The 21,997-nt window shown below is 41.6% G+C and overlaps 1 protein-coding gene across 1 annotated transcript; it reads left to right on the top strand.

Annotated features, from left to right (window-relative positions):
• Nucleotides 1–5,103: 5,103 nt before the first annotated feature.
• On the top strand, nucleotides 5,104–21,266 carry RAB17 (RAB17, member RAS oncogene family). The gene is made up of 5 exons (XM_063118542.1): nucleotides 5,104–5,278; nucleotides 11,790–11,941; nucleotides 13,332–13,457; nucleotides 17,989–18,082; nucleotides 21,145–21,266. The coding sequence occupies exons 1-5, from the start codon at nucleotides 5,104–5,106 to the stop codon at nucleotides 21,264–21,266; spliced, it is 669 nt and encodes a 222-aa protein (XP_062974612.1).
• The last annotated feature ends 731 nt before the right edge of the window (nucleotides 21,267–21,997 follow it).

Here is a 21,997-nt window from a genome sequence, read left to right as displayed (position 1 = left end):
TTGTTTTTAATTCTTGGTTGGCAAACCGCTTGTTTTTGCTCTAACATATCAGGAATGCAGAAGCTGTTGGTTAGGGACCAACAGAAATTTTACTTATGTGCTTTATAACTTGAATAATACACATGGCCATTTAAAATTGGGGATGGTGGTGCTGTAAGCCCATTAAGTTGGGAGATCCGGATTCTAGTCCCCACTCAGCCATGGAAGCTCACTGGGTGACTTTGGGCAGACTCTCAACCCAGCCTACCTCACAAGGTTATTGTTGTGAGGATAAAATGGAGAAGAGGAGGAGGATTATGTCCACCACTTTGGGTTCCTTGGAGGAAAAATGATAGGATATAAATATAATAAACAAAATGTACGCTCTGTAACCTTGTAACTTGTAGTCAGGTGTGGTATAAACTCACTACTGAGTGTACAGCTAAAAATGTGCAAAAGCTTATGCCTGGACCAAGACCTTTAATAGAAATTGAGTAATATAAATTTAGTTTATATTAGATCTCAAGTGCTACAATGTTTTAAAGAGAGTTGCTCTTTCTTTCTTAGTATTAAATCTCACTGATCAGGCCTGAGAAAAGATTGCTACAGTAACCCAATCGTTCTTTCTCTCTTGGTTCTCTAAACTTATCTGGGAATAAGTCCTATTAAACTCAGTGAGGCTTCTTGCTTCTGGTTAGGGCAGAATCCTATGCATGCTGGCTGTGGAATGCTGGGAGTTGTAGGACTTTTTTCTGGTTAGAGGATTGCACCTTTTGCCTCCCTTTTTAATCTTTCTTTACTGCATATTTTCTGTTTAGTTTAGCTAGGGTAACCATATGCCCGGACTTGCCTGGATTTGTCCGGGGTTTTGATGGCAAATCCGGGAGGGGAAATCCGGATTTCCCCCCCCCAAAGAGCAGCTCTAATGGGAATTAACAAAAATGCTTATAACTCTGTCATTTTTAAAGATAAAGACATGAAACTTGGCACAATGGTATCTCTTAGGAAGGGCTTTAGTCACACCAAATTTGAAACAGATCCGTTCATCCATTGATTTTTTAGGAATTTTTTTAAAATTGAGGTTTTAAAATTATTATTTTTAAAATTGTCGTTTTTAAAGATAAAGAGATGAAACTTTGCACCATGAAAGGATTTAGGTAGAGCTTTAGCCACACCAAATTTGAAACAGATCTGTTCATCCATTGATTTTTTAGGAATTTTTTTTAAAATTAAGGTTTTAAAATTATTATTTTTAAAATCGCCATTTTTAAAGTTAAAGAGATGAAGCTTTGTACCATGATAGAATTTATGTAGAGCTTTAGCCACACCAAATTTGAAACAGATCCATTCATCCATTCATTTTTTAGGAATTTTTTTAAAAATTGAGGTTTTAAAATTATTATTTTTAAAATCATCTTTTTTAAAGATAAAGAGATGAAACTTTGTACTATGATAGGATTTAGGTAGAGCTTTAGCCACACCAAATTTGACCTTGCCCAGGAATGGAACATTTGCCACTGGCCTATAGTTATTAAGATTTTCCGGGTCCATGGAAGGTTTCTTTAGGCGTGGTCTCACCACTTCCTCTTTCAGGCAGCCCAGGACCACTCCCTCTTGTAAAGAGGCTTCCCTGGCCCAGCCGGCTGTTCCATCCCTACTAGCTTTTATTAATCAAGAGGGGCAAGGATCCAGTACAGAGGTGGTCACGCGAACCTTCATGAAATACTGGAGAATGGGTGAAATACCAGAGAACTGGAGGAGAATGATGTTGTCTCTTTCTTCAAAAAAGCAAAAGGGAAGATCTGTGGACTTATTTACCAGTCAGTCTGACATCCACACCTGGGAAGATTCTAGAGCAGATTATAAAATTCTCAATCTGAAGGCACCTCGACCTGAAAGCCAGTGATCACTGGAATCCAGTATGGATTTGTTAAAATCAGGAGCTATCTATAAAGAATTGCATTGAAAGGGAAAGGCAGAAGGGAAAAGTCCATATAAACATGGAGCGAAACAGAAAGCTTTGCATTGAGACTCAATGAAGAGTGCAGGGCTCCACCCAGTGAGGAACACCCACTGCCTCTGTCAATCAGAGCTCACCTTGATCACCAGATTTTATGGCTCTGCATTCTTTACAGTGCAATTGTAAACCTGATTGTCCAAGAAGGAAATCAGTGGACCTTACACTCTGGGTCAGCCTGCCCTGTTGATAAAGGAAGCAGAGTACATTTGGAATCTTTCAAGGGCTCTTCGCTGAGCAGAGAGACGTCTTGCTTTTGTTGTGACAGTGCTGTGGCTGACACTTGACCCATTCGTAGCCACCACTGAATAAATGAGCTGAAACCAATGTCTTCAAAAGAAGAAGAAACAACAGAAACATTTCAAAAGGTAAGATTTTCTCCAAAGAAAAGCACTGAGGCTGTGAAAGAAGCACAGCAAAATTGTTGCTCAGTCATCCATGAGAGGAATGGGAGTAGCTGATATTTAACTTCTAAAGCTACCACTACTTTGGTGGGTGAATGTTTAGCTAGAGCGAAACATTTTGGATTAGTGCTCACATATAAAAAGTGCTTTATAAGAAAAATACAAGAACAATTTGGACTCCATAATAGTTTGTGACAAAAATTATTCTAAAGCTGCTGTTTTACCACCTATTCTGTTAATTTGATGAATTCCTGTCATAAGTGTTGACACTGAATAGCTATTGAAAAAGAGGCTACTAGAACTAGCGATACTTATTATACTACAAGGGACACTGTTTTCACAACCAGAAGTGTTTCATTACCGTCGGTGACAAGGGACTAGCATCCGGTGTAGCATAGCGGCTAAAGCTGAAATCACACATACTGACATGTAAGTTCCATGAACTCAGTAGGCTGTGCTTCTGAGAAAACATCACTAGGAATGGACTAGAAGACACTGAACTACAACTCAGGATGTTTCCAGGATCAACTCACTAGATGGCTTTAGGCAAATACTGTCCTGCCAGCTTCCTATTTACAATATGGGAATAATAATAATACTGACTTATTATCTTACATGGTTGTTGCAATGAGTGTACATGAAATACTTTAAACACTAAAGTATTATATAAATGCTAAGTATTAAGTTCTACTACCACTTCTGGGATTTATCCTGGTAAAGAAGAGTGACCACAATCGGTGTCTTGGATTATCAGAAGATTATCAGCACTTTGTTACCCACCTGCAGATCTTATAACTATGGCTCACATCACACAGTCCATTAAGTTAGGGATTGCACTAAGTAATTTTGACCTCGGTTCAAATTCCCACAGCCATGAAACTCACTGGGTGAACTTAGGCCAGTCACAAATACTCAACCTCACTTACCTCACAGGGTTTTTGTGAGGATAAAAATGAGGAGAAGAACCATATATGCCACCTTGAGCTTCTGGGTAATAAATAAAATAAATAATAAATAAACCATGGGTTGAGCTTCAAAACATGAGAAAATACCTTGCCTGCTTCGATTTTCTGTCTGCTCAGCATTTCCCATTTCTGTTGTGCTTGGCCTCCCAGAGATACATGGCTGTAGCTATGGTTTGTCCACACAGTTTGCACAAATCGTGGGCAGCAAGCCACACTTCAAGCCATGGTTTCTAAGTATGGTCTCTAGCTGGGTTTTTTAAAGCTTTTGACAAAGTCCCTCACCAAACATGGCAGATAAGACTGAGATCAGGCCTTCTTATAGAATGATATGGTAACTGGTTAAGCAACAGAAACAGTGAGTAGGCATAAATAGACAATTCTCACAATGGGGGTAAGTCAGAGGTTTTCTAAAGGATATATACCATGGGCTCATCTACATCAAGCAGGATATTGCACTATGAAAGCAGTATATAAAAGGCAGGAGCCACACCAAGCAGGATATAGCGGTATGAAAGTGGTATATGATATTTCTCAATGGGCCCCAACAGTTGTCAGTGCACTTCAATACGGCTATAAAGCAGTAGTGTGGCTCCTGCCTTTTATACACTGCTTTCATAGTGGAATATCCTGCTTGGTGTAGATGTGCCCTGTGACCCATCCTATTTAACGTGTTCATAAATTATCTGGAGTCAGGAGTGAGTAACAAGGGACAGTTTGTAGATACACCAAGCAGGATATGACACTTTGAAAACAGATTGAAAACTGTATATGGAGTGTGTCCGAGACCCCAACAGTTGTCACTACTGTTATAAAGTGTTTTAAAGCAGTAGTGTAGATCCTGCCATAGTTGTCCAGACTCTTCAAAACAGCTAACGTCCTTCACAGGAGCTACTGCTTTTCAGCAGGTTCTGGATCTGCTTCAGAAATATAAGCGGACTTCTATTGAAGGGTGGAGGACAAGGTTTTTTTGCCTCCACCTGCCTGCCTTGGAAACCACGAGCCAGGCAAATGAGTGTGAAGCAAAGGCTAGACATGTTCTCTTGCATGCTCCATGGCTGCCAACCCAGAGGGGTGTGTGTGTGTGTTTATTTCTCTTCCCTCACTCAAATGCAGTGAATTATAGAGGCCTTTCTGGTCCACAGTGAATTATAGAGGCCTTTCTGGTCCACAGATTGAGCAGAGTGGGAGGAAATTGTTCTGTTCTTAGTGCAGCAAAACTTTGGAGTTCCACCCATCTCCGACACAATGACCACATCATGTGTGAAGCGGCTACTACTTTCAGGTAAGCAGGAAAAAGGAGGTGAAACTTTTTTTTTTTTAATTGCTGGGATATATGGAAAACTTTACTGTGAGATATAAAAAGGGAGAAATGCATTCTTCAGGGAGAAAATAATTCTTAGAATACCTCAAAAAAATGGCTATTCAGAATGGTACAAAGCTTATTGGAAAGCTTCTTTATCTCACCATAAAGTGTTCCAAATATTCCAGCACAATTTTTAAGCTTCATCTCTTTTTCTGCTTGCCTGTTTCAGTCTCTCTCTCTCTCTCTCTCTCTCTCTCTCTCTCTCTCTCTCTCTCTCTCTCTCTCTCTCTCACACACACACACACACACACACACACACACACACACACACACATACCCATACACACACTTCTCTCTTTCAGGGCCACTGCAAATGCGGACATCCTCACATGACTACCATAAAATTGTGTGTATTTTTCTGCTTCTTTCCAGGTTATGGCCCAAAGAACAGTGCAGAATAAGGAGGCTGCTCTCTGCTCAGATGTCCACTGCCCCAAAGAGTCTTACATTTTTAAAGTCGTTCTTCTGGGTAGTACCTCTGTAGGGAAGTCAAGCTTAGCCTACCGTTATGTGAAAAAAGACTTCCGGGACTCCCTACCTACAGTGGGCTGTAAGTGAATGAAATATACATAGGGCCTAACGGAGAGTGAAGGCCCAAAGCAGGACCCAATGCAAGCAATAAACATTTGGTTTCGGAACTGCCTGGGCATTCACAGCTTCAGCTATTTTATTGTATCTGATTGTCTCCGTGGCAATCATACACAAATTCAACCCAGGGGATTAAACACTATCTCTGTTGTTAAAGCATAGTGACAGAGTGACACCCAGTGATATAACCCACACAGTGCATAACTGGAACATAAATCAATTGCGGGCTAGAGTAAGGCATGGCTAATCTGCATGGGCCCTGCTGGGCAGCTGAAGAATGGGACTAAATCACTAAAGATGCTCTTCTTGTATGTACATGCATACCAGTGGCATAAAGAGAGAGAGAGTGATGCCCATGCCCCTTCCCTCCAATTGCTGGGAATCATGGAAATGGACACGAGCTGAATGCGACAGTGATCTCAGGCAGGCTAGGCTTGGGGTAAGGGAAGGGGCTCAAGAGATCCGAGGGAGCAATGGGCCTTTAAGGAGGGAGGGTTTTTATATGGACCCTGTCTACACACAGTCTTCGGGGCGCCCCGAAAGCGCTTCAGGGCACCCCGAAACTCCTAGTGTAGCTACCTGGTTAGAAGAGACAGAGGAAGAGGCGGCGGCAGCGAAAAGTTCCCATGGCCCGGCGGCTTCTCTGGTGAGTCCTTGCCGCCGAGTCCAACTCCCCGCCGGCCTCCTCCTGCTGCTGACGAAAGAGCCACCCAGGTTGGAGAGCGCGGCGGAAGAGCCCGCCTTCTTCTGCCGAGCTCTCCAACCCGGGTGGCTCTTTCGCTGGCAGCAGGAGGAGGCCGGCAGGGAGTTGGACTCGGCGGCAAGGACTCACCAGAGAAGCCGCCGAGCCCTGGGAACTTTTCGCCGCCGCCGCCTCTTCCTCCGTCTCTTCTGACCAGGTAGCTACACTAGGAGTTTCGGGGCACCCTTAAGCACCTTCGGGCCGCCCCGAAGACTGTGTGTAGACGGGGCCCAGATGTGGCTTCATGGCAGGAATGGAAAACAGCAATGCTCTGTGTGTGTGTGTGTGTGTGTGTGTGTGTGTGTGTGTGTGTATAATGTTGAAGATGATGTGAAGATTGTTTTCAATTCCTGCACCTTGAGCATGTAGGCTGTAGGAGGCAGGCTCAGGGATGCCCTGGTACCAGAAAGTCAAAGTGCAAAGTTAAATGTGCATTGCACATCTCTACCTATAAAGCTGAAAGCATGTGTATGGGATGTATGTCAGCAGAGATTCGTCAAATTTAACAGAATTTAAGAAAGCTATAAAAACTGAACTCTTCCGGCAGGCCTACCCAGTTGAATTTTAAGATGCCTTTTAATAATGTGCTGCTTTTAATAATGTATTAGTTTTAAATGTTTTAATCAATTATATGTATTTTATGGCATTTGCATTTGTGTTGTATCCCGCCTCAATCCGGAGGGAGCGGCGGGTAACAAATATATATATATATATATATATATATATATATGTATTCAGTCAGTCAAGTTTATTGCTTTTGGCCAATGGCCTTTGCATAAAACAAACAACACAACAACAGTACAATCAGCAACAAATATGGAAAGACAAAGAATTTACAGAAGTTAAACATATGCATATAGACATAATTCATATAACACTTGCTATACAAAATTTACAAATATAAAATAGTCTAAAATAGTGTGTCATCGTTGATCCGTAAGTAATATGACGTAAATCAGATATGGTAAAATGCAATCATCTCCTTTACAATTGACGGCAGCTATGTATTTCTTTCTGATCTTTTTTGGCAGCTGTGGCAAACAGAGCTACACGCCAAGTCACATATTTATCCATATCCACTAGGAGGTAAAAAAATCACATCTAGTGGGCTCTGGGAAGGACAATTTTTGATCAAGGGTGTCACAAATTGTTCCCTTGGGTCATTGTATAGTGGACATATGGACATAATGGACAAGGGTCCTCTGGCTCAGGGCGACCACAACTGCAAGTATGCTCATTTATTAGGGACACCCCTGTGTCTCCCATCTCTATAGGCAGTATCCATCATATTTAGCCTTAACTCTGTGAAAGATTTCCGAAGTCGTACAAATGTTAAATTGTTAAAGTAATCGGCACATTCACAAGCCTCTTTGAGTTTAAAATATAATGGTGTGCATGGGGATATATAAGCAGAGTTTAGGTCCTTTTGAGTGACAACCTCCCTTATAATTCTCTTGATGGTGGTTTTCTGTATATCTGGTGGGAAGCTTTTAAGCTCAGTTAGTGAAAACCCATATTTGATGGTAAGTTGAGCAGCATGATGTACCCAATTTTTAATTGGTAATTCATTACATAATTCTATCAAACTTTTTTTGGGTAGCCTTGTACCTTAAACCAATAGCATATTATTCTTTTATCTATTTGGGTCTCTATACTCAGTACACAGGTTTCTAACCTAATCATAGCAGACAATACATCTTTAGGCAAGCCTAGCAAGGCTCTCAAAAAGTAGTTTTGAGGGGGTTCTAAGCCTAACACCTTTGAGGTGCCCCAAACCTCTGCCCCATTAAGGATTTGTGCCATTGTTTTGGCTTTGTAAACAGTTAAGGCAGGGTTTACTAAATTTCCTCCTTTAGAGGCAGCAAACTTCAGAATCACCTTAGCTGATCTAAAGGCTTGCATTTTAATGCTTGACAATTGTTCTTTCCAGGAGGATGTTTCTGAATGGACCAAACCCAAGTATTTGAATGTTTTCACTTGATTTATAATATATCCATCCAGATGCCAGACATGCTTTTTAGGGTGCTTCCCAAATACAACAACCTGTGTTTTAGCGTAATTTATGGTCAAGGCATTTCTCTTACAGTATGAAGCAAGCTTTGTGAGAAGCCGTCTTAGTCCCACCTGGGTCCTAGATACAAGTACTAGGTTGTCAGCATACATTAATAATGAGAGTTTTTGATTGAGAATTGTGACAGGGGCAAATTGTAGACCACCCAGTTCTTTTACTATATAATTAATGTAGAAGTTAAACAGAAAAGGTGCCAAAATGCATCCCTGCTTAACTCCAACAAAAGTGTTTATTTTGGGGGTAAGGTGGCCTGCCAGATCAACTTTGACTTGCACTGATGTATCAGTATACAATTTTTTTTTAATTATTAAATTTTTTATTTTCTACAAAACTTAAACATACACCATTACAATTAAAAAAATATATACTACATAATTATTAATTAACATTAATATCTTATCTATGTAACATAATCAAACTTAACATATACGTGCACCCCCCACCTCAGGATCTCATTCCTGGTTCCAAAATCTCATACTTTCTTCTGCTGGTGGTTTCCCACTTCCCTTAGAAAACACAAATATTAGGAACTGCTTCCAGATTCCTTCAAAATCATTTGTTTTAGCTATACCTCTTCTCACTTTAATATTACAAGTCAATTTGTCATTAATAGCTATATCCCATACTTCTTTGTACCATTCTTCAATACAATAATCTCCTTGAATCTTCCAGTTCCTAGCTACAATCAATCTTGCTGCCGTCGGCAAATTCGATATCAATTCCTTAATTTCTTTTTTACATTTTAAATCTTCAAGTAGTGACAGTAATGCAACTTTTGGTGTTTGTTTTATCTTCAATCCCATAATTTCTTCAATCTCTAAAAACACCATCTTCCATAATTTTTGTACATATTTGCATTCCCACCACATATGTAAATACGTTCCTTTCCCTCCACATCCTCTCCAACAATTTGCTGAATGCTGATTATTTATCTTATTTAATCTAACCGGGGTTAGGTACCACCTCCATATAATTTTAAAGTAATTCTTTTATTCTCACTGACATATTTCTCAACGCTCTTTGCTTCCATAGTCCCTCCCAACTCTGTTGTCCTATTTGTACTTTCAAATCTGTCTCCCAAACCATTTCGCCTGAACTATCCATCGACCCTTTCTCCAACTATATTCTGTATATTTCACTCATTAACCCTTTTGACACTGTTCTTTTTCCTTTATCATTTTCTTTTTTAACTATTAATTCCTCAAATTTCGTCAACTCTCCACAATCTCCATTTTCTCTTACCCACTTTTTGGTCCACTGTTCTAATTGCCAATAATTTAACCAAGTTAATTTTTATCTTTTAAAACCTCTTCCAAATCCTCTCTTGTGTTCATTTCTCTTAACCAATCCCTTAATTTCATTTTATTTTTTCTATTAAAACTTTACTTAATCTACTCTTTAATTCCTCTGGGAAATTCTTTAACATTATTACCGGTGATAAAGGGGAGCTGCTCGAAAGCAGCTCCAATTTATATTAACTCCAAATCTCCCAGTGAAACCTCAAGAGCGGATTACCTATACTTTCAGCCCATTTTTTCCCTCCTTCCCTAAAACTTCATCTCAGTATTACTTGTGGTTGTAATCTAAATCTCCTACTCCTATAATCGCTTCCACAATATGCCTTAGCCTATTAGCTATATAATATAGGTTAATATTTGGGAGACCCAATCCTCCCTTTTTTTGACTTAAATACCATTTATTCTTGTTTACCCTCGCTTTCTTATCCCCATTACAATTATTAATTATGATATTTTGCCAACTTTTTATCTCTAATTCTGAAATTTTTATTGGTAACATCCTGAGCACAAAGTTAATCTTTGCTAAAATCTTCATTTTTATTAATGCAATTCTTCCAAACCAGGATAAATTTAATCTTTTATATTTTTCCAATTTTACTAAAAACTCTTTTTTTAAACTATTTAAGTTCTCCTTCTCTAAACTCTCTAAATTTTTTGTAATTTTGATTCCCAAATATCTAATCTGTTCTTTAACTCTCATTTCTGTTCCTTTTCCTTCCCATTCCTTCTCTTCCTTTTTAGTATAATTGAATAATATCATCTCTGATTTGGACCAATTTATTCTTAACCCAGTAATTTCCTCAAATTCTCTCAGTTGCTGTTTAATTCTTTCCGTCTTTCTTATTGGATTTTTAATAGTTAGTAAAGTATCATCTGCAAACATTTCAATTTTATTTTTTTATATCCCCTATTCCTTCTATCTCCCCATCATCTCTTATTGCATTTGCCAATAATTCCATAACTATTACAAACAGGACAGACAAGAGTGGACATCCTTGTCTTGTCCCTCTGGCTAGTTGTATCTTATCCGTAACTCTGTCGTTCACTACCACTACGGCTGTATTTTGAGAGTATAATTGTTCTATTATAGCTTTAAATTTTATTTATAACCATCTTTAATGCTTGCCAGCTCACACAATCGAAAGCCTTGAAAATATCCAGTGCCAAAATTCCCGCTTTAACCTTAGAGTTTTTTTATCACCTGTATTACATTTAAAACTCTTCCCACTAAATTATGCTTTTGTCTACCTGCTACAAATCCACATTGGTCTTCCCCTATATATTCCACTATAAATTTATTTAACTGTTTTGCTAAAATAGTTGAAAATTTTTTTTTGCATCTTGATTTATTAATGAAATAGGTCTGTATGAATCAGGGACAGTCAAATCCTTATCTGGTTTTGGAATTAAAATTATCAATGAGTGTTCCCATGATTCTGGTATCTTCTCTCCCTCCAATATGGCATTATACATCTTCAATAACTTTGGTACTAAAAACGTTTTAAAAACTTTATAATATTCCGGTCCTAAACCGTCAACCCCAGTTGACGAGTTCAGCTCCTGCTTCTCGCTCTCCCCCGCAGTGTCATCTCCCCGGGACTCTCTTCGGTGTGTGCTCGCGCACGCAAACGCAAATACAAACACACCGAGGGAGAAAAGTGTTTTGCAGGAGGAGCCGCCGCCGCCGGGACGCGCCAGAAGAGCCGCTGGGTGGGAGGGGGGATTATTCGAATGGGAAAACACGTGAGGGGGAAGCGGCCAGAGCAGCGTCTTTGAATGGGGTAGAGATTCTTCCGCAGGCGGCGCTGCCTAGCTCACAGTACACACAGTAAAGAAAGAGGCGCTTCTTTTAGGTTATGTCTTTAAAAAAGGCGCACGGAAGCGCCTTCGCAACGACGTGTAGATCTGGCCCAGGAAATTCATCACAAAACACAAGCCGACTGTAGACTTCCCTCTTTGAAATCCTGCTTGTACCTCAGAAAACAGTTTTTGCCTGTCTGCCCATTCTTCTAACTTTTCAAGGAGAAGCCTAGCATATAATTTGGAAGAAATATCCAGAAGGCTAATGGGCCTATAATTACTTGGATCTTTCTTATCTCCCTTTTTATTTATGGGCGCGATAATGCTCAACTTCCATCCCTCTGGTACCTGGCTAGTAAGATTTATGTGAGTAAACAGTTTTGCAAGAATAGCAGTACCCTGGTCTCACCTTATAAAGTTCCATGGGGATCATGTCTTCTCTAGGAGCTTGGTTAGCTGACTGTCTAGCAATATTATTATTATGAAGGCAAAAATCTAATCTCCATTGTGCCTTCCTTATACGTATGTACTGGACTGACATGCATTTCTCTCTTGCTTTTAGGTTCCTTCTTCACTCATGTTCTAAGTTTAGATAACACTAAAGTTAAGTATGAGATCTGGGATACTGCAGGCCAAGAGAAGTACCACAGTGTCTGCCATCTATATTACAGAGGAGCTAATGCTGCTCTTTTGGTTTATGATATCACTAGGAAGGTAAGAAGGTTTATGCTTTATGCTTATTCTTTAACACCACTTTTCCTTGTCTGTTTAAACATTCCTGACTGCATATTTTTCAAATTGTGGTTTTGGTTTCAGCTGTGCTTTCTATTTTTGTGTGGTACACTTCTATGACTCAAGGTCCTGGAGAACCTTGCAATGATGGATTGAACTAAGACATTATAACTCACAATCTGGGAACATGTTAGAGCATTCATAATATCAACTAAGCAAATCAAAATCTCTTTAAAAAAGTCAACCTGAATAGATTTTGCCAGGCAAAACAACCTGAATCAGAAATAAAATTAGGGACAGAAGTGTTAGAGAAGTGTTACATGACCTGGTTCACAAGTCATGACAATACACTGCATGGTGTACCGTCATCCTTTTTTGTTTCAGAATGTTGAAACATTCTGCATGCTGTCCAAACCTGGCATGATGGTTTAAGTGTGGGTTATTAACCATGCACAAGTCACCCTGAGAACCCATAGGTTGTTGGGTTGTTCTGGGTGGCTTGTAATGACGTGTGAATATGGCAGCAAGAGGTCTGCATGGCTTGTTTGAAGAGGCTACAAAAATGCATAGCAAGAGCAGTGAAAAACTTGACCACTCCTCGGTGTACCCCTGCACACCTTCCTCCTCTACCTCCCTCCTTCCTTGTCCGCCTCCTCCAGCTCTGCACTTCATCTGACAGCAGCTGACTTTATCCTCTTGTGAGCTGAATTGGAGCGGCCCCTTTTTGCAGCCACTGCTGCCCTCCAGCAGCAAACCACCAAGTTTCCTTTTAAATGGGGCTTTTTACCCCTTGTTGCCATGCGGCTGAATTTCAGTGCCACTGCAAGGTAAGTGGGGACAGAAGCGTGCCCCCCATTTCATTGCCCCCTGACCCCTGGGAGGTGCCCAGCCCTGCTCTAGACCTTTTGCTTGTGGAGATGTAAGGAAAAATACGCAGTATTTGATTCAATTGCTCTGTCAGAAGTAAAAGAATTAAATAGTATTGAGCAGGGGGTTGGACTCGATAGCCTTGTAGGCCCCTTCCAACTCTACTATTCTATGATTCTATGATAACATTGAGTCTGTTGGGCTATTTGTATTTATGCAAAGTAACTCCCCTCTTAGCCCCTGCCTCCCCTCCCCCTTTACTGGGGCAAAATAGGGGTTCATTGCCATGGCTGAAAGTTAGCAGAGTCTTGTTCTGTTCTGCTTGGTTGCCCCGTATATATGGTATACTGTAGTTCTAAAATATCATTTAGGCAAACATATTGCATTCCTCAGACTAACAGGAAACCTCATAGTTTACCTTTCTCTTGTGGAATATACCTACCCAAAGTATAGGCACATAATTGCTCAAGTATATTAAGCATTTACATATAATGTGTCTTTTCAGGAAAGTTTGGAGAAAGCAAAAGTATGGCTAAGGGAATTGGAGAAGGAATTCCCTCATGATGAAATAATTATAGTTTTGGTTGGCAATAAATTAGATCTTTCACCTGAACGGGAGGTCACATTTCAGGTAGGGAATGTTCTAGCATCTAAGCTAATCCTCGACTCTTACAAATATCGCAAATGAAGAAATGTTTTTTCAAAATTATGGGGCTTCTAACTGAACAATTTTACCTCAGGTGCTTTTGTCCAAGTGCAAGTGGGGAGTAATGTGTGGCCCTCGTCACCCCGGCTGCTGCCAAAATTTGAGCCAGCAAAAAATAGGGTGTTTACTACTCTAGAGTGGTAAATAGATCACAATTAGCTTGTTTTCAAGCCACAGAATTTCAGTAGCAAACCATCGACTTGCTGCTGTGATGAGGGCAGCTGCTCCTCCTGGTACAAAAATGATCCCTAAAGCCCCCCAAAGTTGCCCCTTCTTGGTTGTATTGAATTGGTCCTGCATCTTGTTTATACCCGTCTTTAATCCCCTATGTGATGAAAAGCAACTTGATAAGAGCAGGAGAGGAGTGAGTTAGGCAGCCCCCTCCCCCCCCCACGAAAGTTTTACACACACCCCCAGTGGTTGCTCAGGTTATAAAACTTCATGCATAGGAGGAGTTTCATGTGTAGTTCAGATCACAGCTGGAGCCTTGCTGGCTTTCAACTACAGTTGAGCGAGGCAATCTCAGGTACAGCTGAGGATTGTGTGCCAAGATGCCTGTATGTTTAGCTCGTCCCCTTATTTGCATTGCACATTAATTGTGCTTTCTTCCCTGCTATCCTCAGGAATGTTGCAGGAAGGGGGAGTATTAGGAAGCAACAGCAGCAATACAGGTTCCAGTTGGGGAAAGCAGGAATAAGAGGAGAGAGATGAGAGAGGGGGGAGGGGGGCATAAAATGAAATACTTTAGAAGTATGAAGAAGGACATCCCACACTGCATATATTTGATGAACTAATTATTCTTTTTGAGATTATGGGGTTGTACATACCCCATGATCTGCTTGCAGAGATATTAGTAGGTTTTAAAAACCTAGGGACAGAAATATCAAGGTTAGGATCATTTATCAGCTGATAGTATCTGCAAGAATACCTGTTACCCCAAAATGAAAACAAATGAAATCACTTAAAACAGGGCTGTGCAATTTGTGGCTCTCCAAATGTTGTTGGTCAGCAACTTTCATCAGCCTATAGCTAATGATGAAGGATGATGGAAGTTGTAGTCCAAAAATATCTGGGGGACCAAAAGTTACTCACCCCAACTACAGTCTTGTAATGGGAAAATTAAATGCTGGATAATGTACAAATGGATAAAGCTAATTTATATTATGATATATTATTTCTCAATACTGGGGAAAATATAGGTATCTCTCCCCACAATGTTCCTGATCCAGATTGCTGGGATAGAGATAGTGTGTGTCTCTATCCATGTACATATATGCCATGTACGTACACAGTGTGTACGTACATGGCATATACAACTGGGTATCCAGCTCAGGGCCAAAATGTTGCCCACCCCTGATTTAATTAATAGACTAATTTGTTGTTATGAAAATAGCTAGGGAGGAAAGAAGTTACATGAAAGGCAGGGAAAGCTAAATAAACACTCTTCAGATAATCATCAGATAATGAGATAAGTGTATTTATGTTGATAGTGGGAGTTAAGTACTGTATTAGATTTCAGTGATGTGGTAACATGATGTTAAAGATGGTTAGTGTGCATGTCAAGGGTTTTACATTGCAATACTTAGTCATTTTGTGTGTATGCTAGATTTCATTTTGCAATGTATGAATTGCATTTTGATATGTTGTTCATTAAAAAAATGAAAAAGAGAATGAAATTAATGGAGTGGAATGATGGGAACAGAATAGATAGGAGTCCTCAAAAATAACCCCCTATCCCACCCATAAAAATCCATGAACAATATAGAAGCTATTTGGGGTTGTTGATTAGCATGAGTATTTAATTACCGAAATATCCTGACAAAAGAACGAGTCGTTTTGTTAAGCAAAATGTAGCATTCAACCAAAGCAAACCTAGGGGCTGTCCTAAGGATGGCACATTGGCACCGTGAGCCCCCAATGTCACCACACTAAGGAGCGAGCGTGGGGTTCGCATCAGAGGAAGAGCCATCGCTGCCCCATGCACCTCCGCTCCGTGCACCTCCGCATCAATGTGCATCGCCATATGAGCACCGCTGCTCATCCGAACGTCTGTGCTCCCCCCCCCCATTTTTCTTCCCTTGCCCCTGCCAAACGTCCTTCTACCCACTCTGGAGAAATGCAGAGGCATTCCAGCAGCCATTTGGCTTGCTGGCCCACCCCTCCCCCCTGCCCGGGCAGATGGCAACCCATCAGGGGTCGCCATCTGCCTGGGCATGCCTCCGCCATCGACTTGGTGCAGAGAAAAAAGTCAGGGTAAAGTCACTGCCTTTTTTTAATTTCAGAGCTTTGGTGGAAAAGCCCTGGGATGGCTCCGCAGTGGCTTCTGCACCATACAAGCAACACAAAGCCACTGTGGAGCCACCCCACAGCTTCCCCCGTCCCATAGAGACACCCCCATAATCAGCTAGACTCCAAAAGGAAGTACTACAAGTTTTATCACATACCTTTGTGGAGATGCCTATATTAGAATAATTTTGTATTCCCAAACAATAAGTGTTCAGCTAACGCAGCATTGCTTGGCAGACAGAAAACATTAGTCTTTACAGTTTGTAGTCCCCACTGCGCAAATAGAGCATATCACCAGGGATTTATTATTGCCTAATTTTGCTGTCTGCATTATTCATTATTACCTGGTTTTGCTGTTGTGAACCACCCAGAGAGCTTTGGCTATTGCCAGTATAGAAATGTAATAAATTAATGAATGTGTGCATACCTGGGAGTGGGGCCATTTCTCAGGCCCAGGCAATCCACAACACAATGCGTGGCTGTTGGGATGCATTTGGCATTATGGGTCACAAATCCAGTGGGTTTATTTATTTATTTATTTATTACATTTTTATACCGCCCAATAGCCGAAGCTCTCTGGGCGGTTCACAAAAATTAAAACCACAGTAAAACAACCAACAGGTTAAAACACAATTACGAAATACAGTATAAAAAGCGCAACCAGGATAAAACCACACAGCAAAGTTGATATAAGATTAAAATACAGAGTTAAAACAGTAAAATTTAAATTTAAGTTAAAATTAAGTGTTAAAATACTGAGTGAATAAAAAGGTCTTCAGCTGGCGACGAAAGCAGTACAGTGTAGGTGCCAGGCGGACCTCTCTGGGGAGCTCGTTCCACAACTGGGGTGCCACAGCGGAGAAAGCCCTCCTCCTAGTAGCCACCTGCCTCACTTCCTTTGGCAGGGGCTCACGGAGAAGGCCCCCTGTAGATGATCTTAAGGTCCGGGTAGGTACATATGGGAGGAGGCGTTCCTTCAAATAACCTGGCCCCAAACCATTTAGGGCTTTAAATGTTAATACCAGTACTTTGAATTGGGCCCGGACCTGGACTGGCAGCCAATGAAGTTGTAAAAGGACTGGCGTAATGTGATCTCGCCGGCCAGTCCCTGTTAGTAAACGAGCTGCCCTGTTTTGCACCAGTTGAAGTTTCCGGACCGTTTACAAAGGCAGCCCCACGTATAACGCATTGCAGTAATCCAAACGAGAGGTTATCAGAGCATGGATAACTGTAGCTAAGCTATCTCTGTCCAGATAAGGGCGCAGCTGGTATATCAGCCTGAGCTGATAAAAGGTGCTCTTTGCCACTGAGTTCACCTGTGCCTCAAGTGACAGTTCTGGATCCAAGAGCACCCCCAAACTACGGACCCGATCCTTTAGGGGGAGTGCAACCCCGTCCAGGACAGGGCAAACATCACCTCGCCGGACAGAAGAACCACCTGCTAACAGTACCTCCGTCTTGTCTGGATTGAGTTTCAGTTTATTAGCCCTCATCCAGTCCATTACTGTGCCCAGGCACTGGTTCAGAACAGCCACTGCCTCACCTGGGTTTGATGAAAAGGAAAGGTAGAGCTGGGTATCATCCGCATATTGATGACACCTCAGTCCACATCTCCGGATAACCTCCCCCAGCGGCTTCATGAATATGTTAAACAGCATAGGGGATAAGATAGAGCCCTGTGGAACCCCGTGGCTTAGGTGCCACGGCACAGAGCAATAATCCCCCAGCACCACCTTCTGGAATCGGCCATCCAAGTAGGAGTGGAACCACTGCAACACAGTACCTCCAACTCCCAGCTCAGACAACCTATCCAGAAGGATACCATGTTCGATGGTATCGAAGGCCGCTGAGAGGTCCAGGAGAACCAACAGGGTTGCACTCCCCCTGTCTCTCTCCCAGCAAAGGTCATCCCACAGGGTGACCAAGGCAGTTTCCGTTCCAAAACCAGGCCTGAAACCCGATTGAAATGGATCTAGATAATCCGTTTCATTCAAGAGTGCCTGGGTTTGACTTAGAGTTATTAATAATCAACACAGAAGGCACCATTGTGTTAAAACTCCTGTTTTCTACAATCAGGTATTCATCAAAGGACTGTCTACAATTCAACACGTGATTGTGTCATAGTTATCCTACTATTCTAAAATTATTAACTTTGTTAAATTGTCTCCAGGAGGCCAAGGAATTTGCAAAAACAAAAAACATGATGTACATGGAAACATCTGCAAAATCTAATCACCAAGTGACAGAACTCTTCATGACTCTTGGTAAGTCTAACTCACAGACACGGTAAAAATTAAGACTGCAATCCTACAAACCAGGGGTGGGCAATTTTGGGCAGTCTTGGGGACAATTTCCACCCCCTGAATTCCTCTGGGAGACTCATTCTTGTCATCAGGCTAGCGGCAGCAGCAAAAATGGGCAATTTGCAGCTAAAATTTGATAGTAAATCACTATGGGGACTCAAAACAGCCATATATAACTTGAAAACAAGCTGAATTTAATACTTTGGGGTCTCTGTAGTAGTTTGCCACCAAATTTCAGTGGCAATCCATAGACTTTTTTGCTGCTGCACTGCTGAATTTCAGCAATTTGGGGACAGCAGCAGGGCTGGCTGTGGGAGGCCACCCCTGCTATATATTTATTATTATTGTTATTATTATATTTAGATCCCATCTTTTCCCCGGTACTGGGACTGGGAAATCCAATTGAGAGTAAATCCAATTGTGGGAGTAAATCCAATTGAACTCAATGAGGCTACATAGGATTACTCTCTAAACTGATCTCTTTTAAAAAAAACATTTTGTCTGTTTGGACCCCTCATGGTTAGACAGCCTGACCTGCTCAAGAAAGAACACACAAACTGGGCCAATTCATAAATCATGGTGGCCTTTTTAAATTGTGGCATATGCTGGGCCTGTGTGGGGTGCGATTTGGATAAACATCACCTAGACAAAGCTTGTTGTGTCATCCAAACCTGGGCACCATGGGTTGTTGGAGGGAGAAAACCCTCAAATAACCCTACAATAGCCCATGGATTATTGGAAGGCCATTTTCCCATCCAACAAGCTGGGTTCGGAAGATACAACAAGCTGCACCAGGATGGTGATTATTCAAATTGTGCCCAGCATGTGTCCGGTACAAGCCATGACTGATACAAGCCATGCTGGTTTAAATAAGCCATGGTAACTTATTTTGATCATGTGAACCAGGTCACTGTAAGATTTATTTTCAAGTACTAATCAACAAGTAAATGTCTGAAGTTGTGTGGGCTAACTAAATTTGTAGACCTAATTCAAAATCAAAGACCTCTATTCTTCATGTGAGACAGAAAATGCAACCAGTTTCCTCACATGTTCAGTTTGTCCCTTACATATGTTAGGCAGAAGACAGGGACTGCATAAAAAGAGAGTTCAGCACTTTGAGCTTACCTTCAGTGCTGAACTACCAGACAAACCTTCAAATTGAACCTTCAAGCTGAAGCTGCTGTCACCTCCTCCTGCCTCCATGCTGGCTCCATTACTTACTACTCTGTTTCCTCTTCCTGCCCATTACTCTGGCTGGAGGGAGGAAACTAAAAAGGGGGCCCCATAGTTGGGTGCTTAACCTTTCCTTAGTTGATGGCAAAAGCAGAGGCAGAGGAAGATTGGGCAGAAGGTGTAGGAAGTAGGAATTGTTAGCAATGCAGCCTATGAGTAGGGACAAAACTGAAAGGGTTTCTACTAGTGCTCAGTTTGCTGGTATGTTCTGAATTCTCATTATATCTTATGTCTCATTTTATCTTACATCTTCAGCCTTAAAGAACCATCACCTGCTTTTTCATATATAGATAGATATAGATATAGATAGATATAGGCTGTAACATATTACAGACAGAGTTGAAGGCTGTAAAAATATCTTGTGCATAGATGGGACAAGCTATTTTCCACGTGGTTCAACATCAGTGACCTCAATAATGGCAATAATGACCCTAGCTGGCATGAAGATTCTCCCTGTCATTTGACCTTCACTTAACTAGATGGCCATTTTCACTCACCTGGTTCATGTGACATGATAAAAGCCGCGGTGAGTTGTGAGCCATGTTTGCTCACGCTGAGAACCCATGGCTTCTGGTTTGGTCGTTGGCTCTTAGTATGGCTAGAGTGACCATATGAAAAGGAGGACAGGGCTCCTGTATCTTTAACAGTTGCATAGAAAAGGTAATTTCAGCAGGTGTCATTTGTATATATGGAGAACCTGGGGAAATTCCCTCTTCATCACAACAGTTAAAGGTGCAGGAGCTATACTAGAGTGACCAGATTTAACAGAGGGCAGGGCACCTGCAGCTTTAACTGTTGTGAGGAACAGGAAATTTCCTCAGGTTCCCCATATATACAAATGACACCTGCTGAAATTTCCTTTTCAATACAACTATTAAAGATACAAGAGCCCTGTCCTCCTTTTCATATGGTCACCCTAAGTATGGCTTGTTATATCATCTAAATGCAGCAGAGTGGCTTGTGAGTGGCCTGCTGGAGAGAGAGCTACAGAGCTGCCTTGCAAGAGCGGCGAAACCTCCCACTGCTTTTTGTGACCCCATTTCGGTTGAGCCTCTTCCCTCCTGCCTCCCCAATGCCTCCTGCCCCTCCCTTTCCTATATCTTGAAATGACTCTTGAGAATTACAGTATCAACAAAGTAGTCATTTGAATCTCTCCCAAGGCGGGATCTACACTACTGCTTTAAAGCGCTATAAAACTGTTATAAAGCGCTTTAAAGCAATAGTGTAGATCCGGCCCAAGTGTGATGGAAAATAACAACAGCAAGGTTGCTGTCAGGGGAAGCACCAAAGCGGAGGAGGTAATTCTCATTCCAAGATGGACATAAAGGAGGGGGCAGCTTATTAGATGAGGGGGAAGGAGAGCAAAATATTTCCCTTGAGTGGTGACAGCCACAAAATGAGGAGTTGTGCTGCAAAGACTGGAAGCAGGTGGAAGGACTCAAGGGGAAACTGCAGAGCACCTGCTCATCTTCCAGGAGCAACGTGGGTTAGCGCATGAACAACCAACCCACAGTAACTTATCATGCTGTGCGAATGGCCTCTTTCAGCTTTTAAAGGGCAAGGATGGTCTGTCGTTGGTCTTAAAGGGTTGAGCATCCCCACAGTAATTTTTCTGAATCTGGGAGACAGATTCAGATTCAGAAAGTGGTGATGTGGTGGAGGAAACAATTGCCTGTGGACAAGTGTTATTCCAGGAAATTAATTAACTTGCATTATAATTGGGTTTGTTTTTTATAATCACAAAAAGATAATGGAGTTTTTCTCCCCCCCCCCTCCGCCCTTTTATGAAGCGCATGAATTGTTAAAACAGGAGCAACGGAAAGAAAAGCCATTTCAAACAGCACATTGGAAGAAATCACGTGTTGATCTGAGAGAAACAACTTTTCACCAAAATAAATGCTGCCACAAATAAAGCCAGGCTATTTGACACGAGAGGTTGAGTGTTGCTGGGGTTGCTGTGATAACAACAACAACAACAACAGAAAAATTCCACACTGAGGTTACACTATGTTATATTTCTGTTTCTTTCTTATTGTTCTATTGAAGCTGTCTAAAAGTGCTCATGGGCATTAGCGATCACTTCCAAATCATTTGTAAAAGCATTCAGTTGTTCTTTTGCATCCAGAGCTAACATAGATTAGCAGAATAAAGACAAAAGGGGGGGAAAGCGAAAACTATTGTGTCATTCCATGAGAACACAAGAGGTGCCCTGCTGCATCAGACTCAGCTTGCTTCCCATAAAGCCACAGGGGAAGCCGTCCTAGCTGTACTGCACAGGAGGCCAACCTTTGGGAAGCACTCTCCTGTCCTAGAAACTGGTATTCATCATATGGCCTCTGATCCTGGTTGTAGCACAGAAACTATCACAACTAGTAGCCATTGATAGCCTTCTCCTCCAGAAATCCTGTCTTAAAAGTATCTAGAAAGGAAAGGAACCTATCGTGCAAGCACTTGGAGGGACGCCAGCTTTCGCTGACGTTTTCTTGGCAGGCCTTATAGCGGGGTGGTTTGCCGTTGCCTTCCCCGGCCCTTATTACCTTTCCCCCAGCTAGCTGGGTACTCATTTTACTGACCTCGAGAGGATGGAAGGCTGAGTCGACCCGAGCCGGCTGCCTGAAACCAGCTTCCGCTGGGATCGAACTC

Source organism: Elgaria multicarinata, chromosome 2 (assembly GCF_023053635.1).
Source record: "Elgaria multicarinata webbii isolate HBS135686 ecotype San Diego chromosome 2, rElgMul1.1.pri, whole genome shotgun sequence".
NCBI classification, from domain to species: Eukaryota; Metazoa; Chordata; class Lepidosauria; order Squamata; family Anguidae; genus Elgaria; species Elgaria multicarinata.
Note: the sequence above shows the minus strand (reverse complement) of the source record. Positions and strands in the feature narration are given on the sequence as shown.

Excerpts from the sequence above, each read along its gene's own strand:
- RAB17 (XM_063118542.1), top strand. The coding sequence starts at position 5,104 with ATGGCCCAAAGAACAGTGCAGAATAAGGAGGCTGCTCTCTGCTCAGAT. Across the intron at positions 11,942-13,331 it reads TTTATGATATCACTAGGAAG|GAAAGTTTGGAGAAAGCAAA; the intron begins GTAAGAAGGTTT and ends GTGTCTTTTCAG. Across the intron at positions 18,083-21,144 it reads AGAACTCTTCATGACTCTTG|CGCATGAATTGTTAAAACAG; the intron begins GTAAGTCTAACT and ends CCTTTTATGAAG.